The 16646-nt window shown below is 41.1% G+C and overlaps 1 protein-coding gene across 4 annotated transcripts in view; it reads left to right on the top strand.

The window, feature by feature from the left end:
- The first annotated feature begins 365 nt into the window (after positions 1-365).
- Positions 366-16646, top strand: part of CTTNBP2 (cortactin binding protein 2) — a 161731-nt gene continuing 145450 nt past the window's right edge. For all 4 annotated transcript variants that reach the window (XM_055283789.2, XM_055283787.2, XM_055283790.1 and 1 more), the window contains exons 1-2: positions 366-570; positions 12283-12390. In XM_055283789.2, the coding sequence (XP_055139764.1) occupies positions 490-570; positions 12283-12390 (189 nt within the window). In that variant the 5' untranslated portion in view covers positions 366-489. The remainder of the gene's footprint in view (positions 571-12282; positions 12391-16646) is intronic.

Raw genomic sequence — 16646 nt, 5'->3', positions numbered from 1 at the left:
ATTCCTCGCGGTGGGATAGAGGGAGCTGAAGTGTAGGATTTTTCCTGATCTTTCAGAGAATTCAGATTCAGGAGGCCTGACATTTAATCCGGTCTGTGCACGGATTTCTCCGGCTTGGTGGGGGTTCTTCGGCATGCAACGCTCCTCGGGCGCTTTCTGCCTTCACCTCTTCCGTGGTCTTTGATCCCCAGTCCCCGCGCAGGGCCGCAGCGGAGCCGGGTCGTGCGCCCATTTCTCGCACCTCCACGAGCCCGCGGCTGGCGCCGCAGGGCGCGGGGCGCGGGGCGGGACCGAGGCGGGGCGCTCCGGCGCGCAGCGGGTTAAGCGGCGAGGGCGGCGGCGAGGGGCGGAGGGAGTGCGGTGGCTCCCGGCTCCCGGCTCTCTGCGCCCGCGTCCCGGACAGCAGCGGGTTAAGCGCCGCCCGCGCGGAGACGGCTGAGTCCGGAGCCGCGGCTCCGAGCTCGCATTCGGATCCGCTGGAGCAGGAAGATGGCGACGGACGGCGCGAGCTGCGAGCCCGACTTGTCCCGGGCCCCGGAGGACGCGGCGGGGGCCGCGGCGGAGGCGGCGGTAACCGAGTTCCCGGGGCGGGCGCGCGGCGAGTGTAGACGCGGGCCGGGGGTGGCGCCGGGGTCCCAGCCGGACCCAGCTCCGCACCCCCGGGGCGTTCCGTAAGCCCGAGACTCTCCAGTGCCCCTTCTTCGGGGCGCCCCTTCCTCGGGATGCTCACACGGCGGAGCCGGGGGGAGCGGAGCGGCCACCCGGGCTGGGGATCCCTCCTTTCCTTTCCGCGCCCCACGGGAAGCGTCCCCGGGTCGCCCGGTTCTCCCAACTCCCTGTCTGCGTCCAGTGCGACCCCTGTGCCCACTCCCTCCGCTGCGGTCGTTTCTGGCCGGGGAGGAAGGCTGGGACGTGTTTCCTGGCGAATTTGACCCCCCATTGTTCACCTCTCGCTGCGCGCCTAGTTGCAAGCGCGTGTCTCAGGGGTGCCTGATACCGCTCAGCGGACCCGGGAAAGCAGCTTGGGCGGAGGAGGTGGGCCATCGCCCAGCAGGTGTGGGGATGCCCATTGTGTGCATCTGGTCCTGTGCCTTCGGGAGGCCCACTGGGAGAGGGCCGTGTCCAGATGTGGGCGCTACTGCCGCTGAGGCCAGCGCTTTAGGTTCTAGCCCATTACTTGGTGGTGGTGTTTGGGGTGGGGTGGATGGGTTGGTTCTTCCCGAGGCGATGCCCGGGAGAGGTGGAGGTTCTGCACCTGGTTTCAAGACATTGTTCTCCTTCTCTGGAGTCTAGAAGCCGAATGCGCTACCATTCTTGACTGGTCCTTACTTTCACCCCCTGAACATCCCTGTGTAGAGACTCGCTGGTGGTTTCCAGCCTCTACCTTGGGGAAGGGCTGGACCCACATTTCCTGGGTAGAAAACGTTCTCAGTGTTTGGGAAGCAGCTTCGCAGGAGCTGCAAGGAACTGCAGAGAAAGGCAGATCTGGGAGCGCCTCCCACTCTTGGCTCGATCTGGCTGCTCCCGCCGAAGGATGGGGTGGGATGGAGGGAGCGGGGCGTGGACGCCCCCCTCTTCCTCTCAAGACCTGAGCAGAGTCCGTGCAGGAGCGGGAGAGGGCAGGGCCGGGCGTAAACAGCGGGGGCCGCTTTAACTTCCTCCCACCCTCTGGAGGTAGGGCTTTCTGGAGAGGGAGAGGAGAGATGTGGAGGAAGGTACTTGGGGTGAGAGGAGCTGAGCCTGGCAATGGAAGGAGAAACAGAGAGGGGGAGGAGGACTGCTAATTTCCACTTGTAAAACTGGCAAGTTTTGATTTGAACTTTTGGGAAAATTGAGTTTCCGTTCTTTGCATAGAAAATGAGAACTTTAAGATTTCAAACGAAACCTGCCCACTTACGTGAATCAGCTCCCCTCTGTGGGGCACAGTAAGGAAACTAGCTACTGAGTCAAGGCTCTCTGGCAAGTGGAAATGATTTGGTGCCTTCATCCCCAAAAGGTGGGAAGGGGACGGACGAGGAAAAAGAAAGAGGGTGTGTTTGTGTGTGTGTGTGTGTGTGTGTGTGTGTGTGTTTGTAGGGTGTGTGTTTCTTGTTCCCCAGAAAGGTTGAATTTGTTTACTTAATCCACTCAGAATGGGTTTGTTACCCTCAATATTTTAATCACTTGACAATTAACCCAAACACAAACAGCTGACCGATGGTCTGTAGCGCTGATATATAGTTTTGTTTGGTTAGATCGTAAACAAAACCCAGGTCACCAGGCAGATTTCTGTGTTAACAAGGTCAGTGTTCCCTCTCTTCTGTTTAAAATGTTCAAGTCTGATTTTCACTGCTGATAGTTGGGGATTTGATAATTTCACCCTTGTTAATGGGCAGAGCCATGGAAAATCTGCGAAAATGAACCTTCTTTGCTATTTCCATAGAATCCTTTAGGGTAGCAAGATGCAATAAGGATTCTTCATCTCGTAGTTTAAAAATCAGTAATAATTTCCGAATTTTTAGTAAAATTTTGATGATGGCTTCTTATGTAGTAAATTGTGCCTTTTATTTTAGTTCTCCAAATAGTTTTGACTTAATAAGGCTAGTTCTCTTATATCAGCCACTTGACCTATAGACTGATTTTTAAATGAAAGGAAAGCTAGTGTAGAGGAGTGATATGTGTCATCACAATTGCTCCTCAAAAATCAAAGGCGTTTTATGCATTTTGGGTTCTTGTTGACTGATAATTTTTATTTTAGTGAACAATTCACTTTTCATTTTGGAGATTTGTTGACTTTCAAATTGGTTTACATATTGTGCATTTTTATGTATACATTTGGCAGTAAGGAGTCAATGGAAGCTCTGAAGCAGTAGGCTATTTTTGAAAGTGAGTGTTTTCACTAAGCTTTGACTATTTAGATTGTTGCTTAGAAACAAGCTTAATTTATAGTTTTCAGTTTAATATCATTTTTAGTGGAATGTTTTAAATTTAGTTTGTGATCCTCATTCTTAGCTGTTTAAATCCTGAAAGCATCCCAAGTTTAAGGCTGGGTAACAGCTACATTATTCAATAGGATCATATTAATAGTCTTTGCCGTGAACCATGCCGGGAAACCTGGGCTATTTTCAGTGCCTTAGCCAAATGTGATGACTTTTATAGGCCATATTGCTGTTTCCACTCTGAAAATAACTCCTAATGGATAAGGCAGTATGGAAAACAGAAATCTTCATGCTTTTTATTGTCACCAAAGAATTTTGGAATGAAAGGAAAATGGAGATCTTTTTAGAGCTATATTTGGGAAGCCAACCAACATTCTTGTCATTCTGAGCTTTTCTGGAGCAGCTAATATACAAGAAGTAGGTATAAAATTTGTTGTCATGGTGACAGTGACAAAGAAAAACTTGGACAATGATTTAAAATGCACGACAGTGATGTTAAACAAATTAACAGCTGGAACTTGAAATTTTTGTTTTCCAGGTGACAGTATTGAATGTAAATGCACTGAAAAGAACTTTTGTAACCAATTGCACTAAGCTTTTTTTTTTTAAAACTAAATTATAGTTACATGGCAGCTATAGAATGTTGAAAGTTTTGCAGCTTAATTTTTAAATAGGAAATAACGCAGATTTAACACACATTACTGAACACTTGCTGAGATACAGGCATCATGAGTATGATCTTTGCTGCCCTAAAGTGATACATTCGAGTGATAGAAACTGACATGCGCCAAGGAATCAAATTGGGGATGATGGTGTCGTGAGAGGCAAGAATGATTTTGCATTAGAAGTTTGGAGAGGACCAGTCATAAAGAGGGTCCCTAGTGGATGGATCTAGAAACTTCCATAGAAGGATGACATTTGAAGTAGTCCTTGAGACAGGCACTGCAGGAAGTGCCAGGATTTGGACTGGCACTGCAGGAAGGAGTATGCAAATGTGGCCATATCCTAGGGAGCCATATGCGAAGGGCTTTCAGCGATGAGCATAGAGGTTCCCATTCTGGTCTCAGCTATATGGTTCAGAAAAATAGCTTGGAAGTTGAGGAAATTGACTGGAATATTTTTCCAAAGATGAGAATATAACTGTTTTCAATGTCCTGCTTTTCACTCTTTTGTTTTCTTCTTAATAGGTCATAGATTTCTGTTTGCCCCAGTTTTTGGACTTTATTATTATCGTTGTTGCTGTCGTTATTGTATTTCTCACAGCAGCAATTTTGTTTAGAGAACATTTGTCCTCTCAGTGATTGAATCCATGCCTAGGCTAGATTGCCAGTTGGTTCTATCCTTGTGTGTTTCACATAACTTTATGAGGTGAGAAAACGTTTCACAGCCTTGGTACTTAGACATTTACAATTATCTGCTGTTGATCATGTGGACAGCAAGGCTGTGGCTGGGAGAAAGCAGCCTCCTCCTCCGAGGAGAGTTGTGTGAAGTTTGTAAAAGAAAGCAAAGGTAGTTAGCACAATGCCAGGCACGTGGTAAGTGTTCCACAAATATTTACTGAATGAAGAAAATGAAAAGAAGCTCACCAAGAAGCTGTGTCATAAAATTTAATGTTGATTGGCTAATTAGAAAACTCACTTTGTGTGTTACCAGCTATCTTATAGTGAAATTATTGGCCTGTGACTTGTAATAATTAACGTTATAGATATTATAGATCTTGATCCAAAAAGATGACCCTAATTCTTGTTTTTTACAATTTTCATCTTAATACTGCCCCTTTCCAAGCTGTTTTTCTCAATGACTTCTTAGATTATTTATAGGGGGGTTTTGAAAGTTTAATTTCCAACACTATTAGTTTTCTCTTTCGATTCTCCCTTTTCAAAATGATGATTGAGGCTGCACCTCTGCCATTCTGCATCCTTCCAATAATAAGAGTCAAGGCCACATCACCCATTGGGGTGTAGAGGAGAGGATGATTGATAGGGGGTTAAGAGAAATATGGGGAAGTTTGGAAACAGGAAAAGGGAATAAAAGGAAAGATTGGGCAGGAAAAAGGAGGTTAGGCAAGGCTTTAGAATAGTCTGCAATTTCACAGAAATGTGGGACTGGAATTTCAACTTTGAATGTGCCTAGGAAGGATGGAGGAGTATCCCCCAACTTCATTTACTTTGCTACCCAAGCTCGTCTGAGTATTGCTTTAGAAGTATACTTTATTTGAACACACTTGATTACATTATTCTCTGTTGGTGCTCCTTTGCAAAGCTTATATAACATGGAAAAAGATTTGTCTTTTCTGTTGGTAGTTAGGTAAGGAATCAGAGGACAGGTACGAGAGAGGATGATGATGACATCGATATTGAAAGATTTTTTAAATTTTCAATGTTTTAAATAACTTACACAAATAATGAGATCATATTATTAATGCTGTGTACAGCATGATGCCTTCCATATAGAAATCCTGATTTTAGAGTAGGGGGAGATACTCTCTTTAAATAAATTGTTAGTAACCAACTAATACATTGGGGATCAGTTTTAAAGGTTATAGTAAATGTAGTGTAGTCGAGGTAACATTGCTGTGTGGAGTGAATACTTGTTTGCAGATGATTTGGTTTTGACATTTTTATATTTCATTGAAAAGACAAGATGGTTCCAAAGGCCTGCTTCTTCATTTGGCCCAGCCTTTTCGTTTGAAAATCAGCATGCAGATATTTGCCACCTACAAATAATCAAGACTATTCTTTAATGCATTGTAAGCTTCTTTTAAAGGATGGTTATTACATTTGAATGTCTGCTTGCCTGTGGAGCTGATCCATGTCCCATGTCGGGCTGATGTAACATCGAAAAACTGAGTTAGGGTGAAAATAGATGTTTGTTTTATGTGAGATGTAGTCCTTTTTTTCCCTAAGGAGGAAATAGAGACTGTGGGGAGATCTGAAAGGAGGAAAAGGGAGGTAGCTGGGCTTAATTATCGGAGGCTGTCACCCCTGAGCCACTTTTCTGCCATTCTTTCCAGCTTTCTCAGCTAAAATTAGTTACATCCATTACCAGGTTTCCTTCCTGACATTGTTTCCTTGTCAGTATTACCTCCTTTCAATACACTGAGTTTCTTGTCTTGCATGAAAGACCCCAGACAGTGTGGTTGATTTGAGGTGCATGACCTTGGAGAGCTGACACCAGACCTCATGTTCTCGTACTATATGGTGTTTTAAAGTGGAACATCAAGCAGCTTCCCTAGTTTAGGTTACTCTAAATGATTTTTGAAACACTGAGTGAATCATCTAATACAGTTACTTAGTTCCCCCTAGAGTGGGCTGAAACATTGTATCTTAGTAAGATGGATGTACCTGAGACATCCTTTGCACACTTTCTGTTTTCATACTGTGTGCAGTAGACATTTTATACCCAAAGTGTATATGGTGGGGTGGGGGCAGGGGGAGCATGTTGGATAAAATAAGTGAAGAAGTAATATTCTTACTGTCCTGACACATCTAGTAGGGGTGAGAAAATAGAGTTAATAGAGTTAATAAGATTACTATGAGGAAATGCACAAGGCCGGACATGATTAACTGCCAAGTGAAGTAATAGAACAGATTTTAAGACTGAATGGAGAGAACAAGAGATTTCTGGAGTCTGGAAAGACATTCAAAAGTGGGTTTGAGCTATGCGCTGAAGTTAAGATAGTACCCAGATGAATCAGAGGGTAATGGAGGATTAGGAAGAGCAGCATCAGAGGTATGCAACCCCATCACAAAAATTCTTTCCTCCTTGTAGAGAGAGAAATCAGGAAGATAATCTCAAGGCAAGAAGTAACTTCAGAGATTTGAAAATACTTTGAGATCTTGAGAAGTATGTACTTTTCTTCATGAAAATCCTTATAATTAGTTGAATTCTTAGTATAGTGCATGTTCTTAAGTACCTAGAGAGGTGGATTTAATATTTTGCATGTCAGTGATACAGCCTTTGCATTGTGATGGTGAACTTTCAAGTTGATTTCATTGCTTTTCCTTTTTGATAGCCCTTATTCATCCCCAAAGTGTAAATCTTGCTTACATAGAAAGTTCTAAATGCATTATTATTAGCACGCACTATTAAACTGGGAGGAAAATACATTTCTGTAACTTCTGAGCAAAGAGGCAAAATCAGTTTTCCTCAAGTACCTCACAAAGGCTTTTAGGCTCAGGAAATGACCTAAATAAATTTCCTCAGTCCAGTAATCTAGTTATCCTGATGGTACACGAAATCAGGACATTTAGGGGCTGGAGGAGATTTAAGAGATCACTTACTCCAGCATCCTTATTTTTACTGATGGAAAACCTGAGATTCAAACAGATGAAATGATTTGCCCTACTTTGCTGATTCTTCCCTAGCCACATTGCTCATCACCCCACCTTCCAGTCGGCCTGCTTTCTCCTGTGTAAAGCTTACTGATGGAAAATAGGCACAACCTGCTGGATTTTAAATTGGAAGAGAGGCTCTTGGTGTTGGTGGGAAGAGCCAGAGAAAGTGCCTGAGTTTGTCACCAACATATCCTCCAGCAGCCGTGATAGGACGGATGTGTTTGAGGAAAGATCTGAGGGGTGTCTCTGCCACTGTGGCTCATAATGTCTCCTGAAGGTATTCTGGTAATCAATGTTGGTTGGTTCCAGTAATTCTAAAAGGGTATGGGTAAGACTTTTCTATTAATATTTAGCTGTATCTATTGAATTCCCCACATAAACCTAGTGTTTTAGATTTGGGGAGGGGGAAACTTGGTATTGGCCCGTGTTCAATTCTGGAAGTTTAAGATGAGTTGATTCAGCCAGGGTCTGTTTTGTCTATTCTGTCTCTTTCTCTCTCTCTCAGCCTGTATGAGAAAAAATCCTGAAGAATGGCTTCCCCATGCTTGTCCCAAGTAATTCAGAGCTGTTCAAAACTACAGTGTTGAACAGTTGAGTTTGGGATTATTTCTCCTTTCTCATTTATACATAATATATAATATATATGTATATATTATATAATTATATAAGTATACTTTTAAATTTTAAATAAATTGTATATAATAAGTTGTAATATACAATAGATTAACATACAATAAATTAATATATATGATTTGTATCCCAAACAAGACATACTTTGTATTTGATGACCAGATTCTGGATTAGTTGAAGCTGCCATGCCAGATTTTTAAAACTAGGTGTTAAGCATTTTTTCTGGAATGCTTTTCCTGGCAAATGTAACAGGCAGAAGAGTGGCCTGTGGAGCTGAAATTTGGTTGTTGTTTTTTGTTTTTTTTTCTTAGAGATGGAGTCTCGCTCTACTCACTGCAACCTCTGCCTCCTGGATTAAGCAATTCTCCCGCCTACAGCCTCCAGAGTAGCTGGGACTACAGGTGCATGCTGCCATGCCTGGCTAATTTTTTTTTCTTTTTTTTTTGTTGTATTTTAGTAGAGACAGGGTTTCACCATGTTGCCCAGGCTGGTCTCGAACTCCTGAGCTCGGGCAATCCGCCGGCCTTGGCCTCCCAAAGTGCTGGGATTACAGGTGTGAGCCACCGTGCCTGGCACAGGTCTGGTTTTACTTTGTTTTTAGTTTCTTTTCATCACTAAAAAATAGCTGGATTTTTCTTTTTTAATTGGGAAAAGCAAGTTCAATAGTAAACCTTAGTCTGTGAACATGTCTGCTGTGATTTTTTTCTGGGGGGAGTTGGGGATTTGGGGGTCATGTTTTCATGAGTGCCCTGATAGAGACCTTAATTTTTTGTGTGAGTGGCAGCATTTGGATCTGTCCTGTCTTCTATCCAATTTGAAAATTAGATTATCAAGGCAATCTTTTATAGACATTTTATGACTTAAAATAATTTGGCTCTTAAACCAGGAAACTTTATTTTTTTCTGTATCTAAGTACTTTTGTACCATATGCATCTAAGAATAATGCCACTTCATATATATATATGAATATATATGCATATATATGTGCATATATATGAATATATATGCATGTATGTGTGCCTATATATGAATATATGTGAATATATATGCATGTATATATGAATATATATAAATATATACTAACAAAAATATAGCTTTTAGAATTTTTGCTTCTGGGGTTATTTTTCTAAAAATACTAAAGTGCTTTATATTTATTTATGAAATACTTGGAATCTTAAGATCTCCAGCATCTTTTCATGCACAGTACTTTTTTTTACCCTGTTTTGCCAGAATAGAGTGGAAATAAAAGTTGTTGACAATTTGAAAATATTATTATTATATTTGTACTATGGAAGACCAGGAATTAGTAGAGAAATTTTGCTATGACTAGTAGTGGAGAAATGGAGGTAGAGTCATAGAGAGAAGAGAGACAAGTAGACAGATGCACTCTATGTTTCCAACAGTACATCACTTCATACGTTGTGACGGGAGACATTTATTTTTAACATTCTGTGTGTCATAATCTATGGTTTAGCAAGAACCCTTGTACCAATATTTTTTATTTTAATGAATTTCCCTCTTTATTGATGGTAATACATAGAAAAACAGAAGTTTTAGCTGTAAGTCACATGTGTTGCTGCTACTGATGGAAGCAGGGCAGGCTCTCCTGACTCTAATATGAATCAGGATCTTGGCATGTCTTTCATAATTTATTAGTTTTTAAAATGGAGCACTTTGCTTATAAAGCTTTGGAGAAACAGGACAATAAAATATACAATTAATTAAAATCTTTAGAGCAACCAGCAGCATCATTAATAAAGCATTACACTCTAAAGCACATAAGGATTGCAGCTTACTCTCCCATCTCAGTGGGAAAAACCGGAATAAAAGAGCCTGTCTTTCATCATAGTCAATAAACTGAGTTTATTGGACTTGGGCTGGTAGATTTTCAAAGAAATAGGCTCCTGGCCAATACCCCACTCCTCTGTACATGAAACATCTGGGTTAATAATAACAATTGCCTGCCTTCATTTGGCACTTACTTCATTGATATGTTCTTGTTTAATCCTCATAAGAATGCAGGGTAGACGTTAGGAATTCCATTATACAGATGAGAAAACAGGATGGCATGAGTTATAGAAGTGCTCCTCAGCATGTAGTCTGTGGACCAGCAACATCAGCAGGAGCTTGTTAGAAGGGCAGATTCACAGCCCCACCTCGGACTCAATCACAATTTCCAGGGGTGGAGCCCCGTGGCTTGTTGTTTCACAGGGTCTTCAGGTGATGCTTATGCATGCCAATGTTTGAGAACAATTAGTTTATAAGACTTTATGGACACTACTGTGTAGTAGAAGCAGAAATTGAGACTTGGTACATTGGATTTATAGGGAGCATCTCTAATAAATCTTTGAAGTATGGATCCCTCAGAACTATACATGATTTGTGCTTGCTATAGGTTTTCCTTTTCTCTTTATCCTTAGCGCTTACCTTTCCAAATAACTTCTCTGTCTAGTGTATATGCAAAAAGAAATAATTTTAAGAGAGAGATCCTTTTAAAATCTTTCTCGAGAGAACCCCCTAGCTCTAGTCTCTTTCCCCTTTGTGCCGTCATACCTCCTTCCAGAAGATTCTTTTGAAACTTAAATGTGACCATTCTGGTCATGCCTGTTTGAAAGCCTCTGAAATCATTTATTGTCTTTGCTGTGTATACTTTTGTGTCTTCACAGAAATAGACCAGTGTTCATGTTGGTTGACTGATAGGATGGTACCATTTTTATCTCATCTCAAAGAGCTTATTCTAGAATGTTGGTGCCATGCTGGTAAAGTGTGAAGATAAATCATGGCATTTGATCATATATCCTGATTTTACCGTTGACTGGTTGGTTGCATGATCTGCATATATTATCTGACTTTTCTGAGTTTCCATTTTAAAAATGGAGATGGCAATATGGTGTAAGAGTCAATTCTTTGAGAATACTTTGGAAGCCATTGGGTGCTATGCAAGTGTGAAGTAATGTTCTGGCATGTTTTGAACAATGGCTTCAAAACCAGGGCGAGTCTACAGAGAGATTTGGGGATAAATGTTGTGTTACCCTCCCTGGTGATGGTGACTGGGCTTCTCAAATGAGTTTGTATACAGAAGGGAGGAGCAGAGTGTGCCTGGTGGAAGGATCTCAGGCTTTGGACTCACCCAGGCTGACTGTGAACTTGCTCTCAGCTGTATCTCTAAAACGAATGCCAGAGAACCTGCTTTTAAAAGTTGCTGTGAGGAAGGTTGGAATGGAAGACAAAAGAATCGAGAGTCAGTGGTATATTCATGGGATTTAAAGCCATGAGAGGTTGGATGCAGTCACTCAAGGAAGAAATCTGCAAGAGAAGACAAAAGGGCTGGAAGAAACTTGTGTGAGAAATTATGAACCACCGCCCCCCGACCCCACCCCACACCTAGTGCCCTGGTGCTGACTTTGTGCTGTAGCTGGGTCCTTGGAAGGCTCACTTATTCCAGTCTCAGCTCGCTCCCAGGCCTGCCCAGAAGCTACAGAGACATTCATAAGAAGGCACTTTGATAACCAAACAGCAGGGGTTCCAAACTCACCTGACTGTGGTAGCCCAGATGACCACACATGGATGGCAGTCCTGGCTTCTTAAAAGTGCGTGTGCCTGTACTGTGTGTGTGTGTGTGTGTGTGTGTGTGTGTGTGTGTGTGTGTATGTGTTGGTGGGGGAGGGTTGGCAACATGAGGAATGTGTTCCTTCTAAAGGGGCAGCTACTTCCCGGCTTTGTGGATTATTGCCCTGAGGAAATATGAATCTGGAGTTAGTTACCCAGTCATCTGACATTTAAAGACAAGCCAGGGATCTGGATTTTTTGGTGACATCTTCAGATTTTTTAAATGTTTTCTAAATGAAAAACAACAACAACAACGACAAACCCATTTTTTGACCCAAGTAACACACATCTGTGGGCCAGATTTGGCTGCCAGCTGGTGGCCTCTGCTGCAGAGTGTATAAACATGACCTATTATTATTGGATGTTCTGGAATTTATAATAACCTCCCAGGAACCTTTATGCTGGGGCCCTTCTAGGAATACATCCATGCTTTCTTTGCTTCTCTTGAAACTCCCCCACTCCCCGAAGATGTACCAGACCTGTTTTGCTTCAGACTCCAGGGACTTTAAATTTGTGCTATGTAATTTGGAGAGATTTTGAGTCTGGGTGTGCAGGCAGGCTGGGGAACTATAGCTCCTTGGAGAGGACAGTTGAGAGATTGGCGTTATAGTTTTTACCTCTCCTCCTGGAAGGTCAAGGCATAGATTGTCTGCTGCAAATAGTACCCCAGTGCCTGTTGGATCTGCCGAGCCACTGGGATAAAAACTGATTCATTGCATACCCTTAGGATGTGTGTGTCTTCCTTAGGAAAAGATTTTTCATTGCCTTATTTTTTTTATGTGTTACAGAAAAAAGAGTTTGATGTGGATACTCTCAGTAAATCCGAGCTGCGGATGCTCCTCAGCGTGATGGAAGGGGAGCTGGAGGCCAGAGACCTTGTCATCGAGGCCCTGCGGGTAAGAATGACAGTGGGTCTCCATGCTGGATCATTTGCTTTTTTCAAAGAGCCATTGGCAAACCTTCTTTTTCTTAATTTTTGAATCAAATAGATTTAAAATGTTACATCAGGTCACAATGTGCTCTTCACCCCAAACACTAACCCATAACTTTTATAAGCCCAAACAAACACTGAAGTCAGATGGTCATTGAAACGCTGGGGGCCGAGATGAAACTGTTTAATACGGGGAACTTGAGAAGTCAGCTGTACTCGTTCAGAAATCCTTTTATGTTTCACATGTTTATTTGGTTAGAAACATGCGTTTTTAGAAGATTGCTAATTTGGTATCCTACATGTATGTGAGGGCAGTGAGGAAAAGTTGAGGTTTATAAAAAATATTGCTGGTAGTAGATATTTTTCTTCCTATAAAAATTATTATTCTTTTATTTTTAGAAACTCATGCATTAAAAAGTAAATGTTTATCCATACCTTCAAAATGTTAATTTTTTCTGATCTTTCAGTAATTTTGAAATATTTCTGTAATTGCTTACAAAGAATATATTACTTAAATGTCTTAATAAAATTTTCTTTTTGAAAAAACAATGGTGAATCCCAGCACTTTGGGAGGCTGAGGTGGTTGGATCGCGAGGTCAGGAGATCGAGACTATCCTGGCTAACACGGCGAAACCCTGTCTCTACTAAAAAATACAAAAAATTAGCTGGGCATGGTGGCGGGCACCTGTAGTCCCAGCTACTCAGGAGGCTGAGGCAGGAGAATGGTGTGAACCCGGGAGGCGGAGCTTGCAGTGAGTGGAGATCACGCCACTGCACTCCAGCCTGGGCGACAGAGCAAGACTCCATCTCAAAAAAAAAAAAAAAAAAAAAAAAAAAAGGTGATTAGACTTTCTTGATGCAGTTTTCCAATTCAATATTCTGGATCTTGCGTTTGTTTTGGTTTGTAGATCAAACATAATTTGGTGCTTTTTTCCCTCTTTTCTATTTAATACTTTGTCTGTGATTAGTTATTTTTTGGTTCTTGGTCATTTGGCCAAGAAGGATATATTTATTAAGTATGGGTTTATCTTATTTCATCAGGGAATTGTTTCCTCAAACCTTGTCTTAGGAAGTCTAATTTAATGTACATATGAAAATCTGTGGAATGTTAACACATTGTTGCCTGTGACAGGAGCTTATATGGTAGAGGAGGGAGGTGGTAGTGCTGGATGGTCAGACGTAATAATGGAGAAGGTGGACATGGGGAGAACTCAGTTGTGTGGGAAGAAGAGAGAGTTCCTGAAGTCATGTCATCAATGTATTTTCATAAACCAGAAGTTGGCATAGCAGATGTAGTGATTATCCATCAATTTGATTGCAGGAACAAATTGCCACAGAAAAATGGTAGTATAGTTATACTGTCGGCAAGCCAATATTGAGTTGAAGGTGTTGCCTTTTGAATGACAAGTTCTGCTAAGTAGACATTTACAGTTTGGTTATGTTCATCCTATTCCACATTGAGAACATCTGTATTGCTGGCAAATGTATATTTTCCTGAATGAAATTTTTGGGAGAAATGCTGAGGCAGCATATAACTAACATATGTGACCCTTAGCCCAAGGACGGAACAAGGGCACAGTCAGCGATGGAGGCCAGTAGTATAGCCTCTTGTGGCGAGATAGAAGTGAAGGGCTCCAGCTGCGCCTTAGATATTTTTATTTTTTTTTGTCCTTCTGTGTTAACCTGTGAAAGGCATCAGCACTATGGAATTCCCCACGACTCACATCAATGTTTGAACGTTTAGTGAAGTCTGTGTTTTTATGTATCACCTTAGCAACCACATGTATTTCTCTTTTTAATTTAATTGCAATACTTTGAAATGTTGAAATGTGAGAGTAGAGGTAAAGGCTTGCTAATAATCAGCACTTGCCCTATGAACATTTTTCATAGAGTCAAGGAATGTTAGAATTACAGGGAGTCTTAGATGATATTGTAGGTCAGTGTTTTGCATCCCTATCAGATGTGGTGTCTCCTTTTCATAAAATGTTTTATCACCTTCTTACTATCCTGCAATGAAATTTATGGAGAATTGCATGTATAAGTAGGTTCTGTTAAAAATTACAAAACCAATACAAAGATAACAGGAAAATATTTAAAATAAAATATGATGTACTCAATATATAAATGCTCAGACATGACTGTACTGAAAGATGTGATAAAACACATGTCTATTTGAACCTATTCATGGCATTGACATGAATATAATAGTTGCAAAAGAATCCTGATCCCATCCTGCTGTGTTGTTTACTCTTAGTCAGCAGATTTGTGGTGGGTGAGGTGATTTTCTGAAATGGCGAATGGCTTAGTAAAGTTGCAAACAAAAGTACACACTTACGCAGGAGTTGAATCCCTGGAAAATTCAGTTAAAAATTATATTGACTTATTTAATAAGTAAAAAGGAGTTACCCTCTAGACTGGTCATATAGAAGGTTCCAGTGAAAGGAATGAACAGAGAGATATTTGAAACATGGCACAGTTCCTGGATATGTGGAAAGGAACCACATCTTTGCCCTGCCTCCCTAAGTGCCAATCACTGTGAAAGCCAAAAATGCTCATCTGTTTCCAAAACACATCCTAGGGTACTGCTCCTGTGGAGAACCACTGGCCAAGACCAGTTTCCTTTGTTTATAGATAAAATCAAACAAAAAAGCCTGGAGACTTCTGGCTTATCGAAGGCCACAGATATGGCATGCATAAGAGCTTCCAGTTCATTTTCACACAGCCTGCCATGTGGAACTTGGTGTATATGGAGACTTTTTTTTTTGTTTTTGAGACGGAGTCTCACTCTGTCGCCCAGGCTGGAGTGCAGTGGTGTGATCTCGGCTCACTGCAAGCCCCACCTCCCAGGTTCGCGCCATTCTCCTGCCTCAGCCGCTCAAGTAGCTGGGACTACAGGCGCCTGCCACCACGCCCGGCTAATTTTTTGTATTTTTAGTAGAGACAGGGTTTCACTGTGTTAGCCAGGATGGTCTTGATCTCCTGACCTCGTGATCTGCCCGCCTTGGCCTTCCAAAGTGCTGGGATTACAGGCGTGAGCCACTGTGCCCGGCCTATGGAGATTCTTAAAGCTTTTTTGGTTTAAAATTGAGAATTGTGATTTCTTTATTTAGATGATTGTGTTTTTTACAGTAGGTAATAATGTCGTCTTCACATACCTGTGGTAGCCATCATAGCATCGCTGTGGTGATTTACTGATTGAGTGTTCCCTGGGACATTCACTGGTTACAGTATGTCATCTGTTTGCCTTTTCCTGTATGGTTGGAATGTAACTGAGTGACTAATGCCCTAGAAAGAAATTGGGAAGGAGAGAGGCTGTGAAACTGTCATTTTAATTTTGTTTTACGTTATGAGATCAATTTACTCCTAAATCAAGAATCAAAATCTCAATTGGTAATCAGTGTGCTGCTATTCAACTGTGAAGGAAGTGCATCTGGGGTTTTTTTTTTTTTTTCAGCCAAAATTAATATTCCTCTGAAAATAGTAAATAGTTTTGAACTTAATATATAAATTATAAAGATACCTAATTTGTACACTGAACTTTATTAAATTTAGAAATGATTTTGTTGTGAGACATTCAAATTCTTTAGAATTTTAAAATCTTTAAACATATATTTCAGATGAAGCTATTTTACTTTTTAAATCATGTTATCTTGATGCTTTGATTTCAAGTTATTAAAAATTGCATACATCATTGAATTAATGGCAATGGACTTTTCAAAACAATCCGTAAATATGATTTGGGATGAGGAGGATGTTAAGAGATTGCAATATATATCTTGGTACCTTTGCTATTTTCATATATTTAAGGTATAGATACTTCCTAGTATAAAAAGTCCACGATAGGGTTGAAGACATTAATTTTTAAAAAGAGCAATATTGATGGAAAAATCTGAATTGCATAAAGCTGATTAACTGAAATATATTTTAATTGATTCTCATGGGAAATATTTAGTTTGTCAACAATTCCTCCATATTCACATAGAGCAGGAATAAATCTTTGAACAAACAGATACATTTAGATAAAGTCCAAAGAAAAATATTTTGTAGTTCAATAAAGAATGTGCCCAAAGAGAAGCAGCTGCATTTTCTGAACACCAAGATAGGCACAGAATCATTGGAATTAAATTTAATTGGCTATTCAAAATCTGAGTACACAATTTATACAGAAATCCGTGATTGAAGATGAATTACTTATTTTGTGGAGTCTTCTAGCCTTTGTTT

Source organism: Symphalangus syndactylus, chromosome 6 (genome assembly GCF_028878055.3).
Source record: "Symphalangus syndactylus isolate Jambi chromosome 6, NHGRI_mSymSyn1-v2.1_pri, whole genome shotgun sequence".
Lineage (NCBI taxonomy): Eukaryota > Metazoa > Chordata > Mammalia > Primates > Hylobatidae > Symphalangus > Symphalangus syndactylus.
Note: the sequence above shows the minus strand (reverse complement) of the source record. Positions and strands in the feature narration are given on the sequence as shown.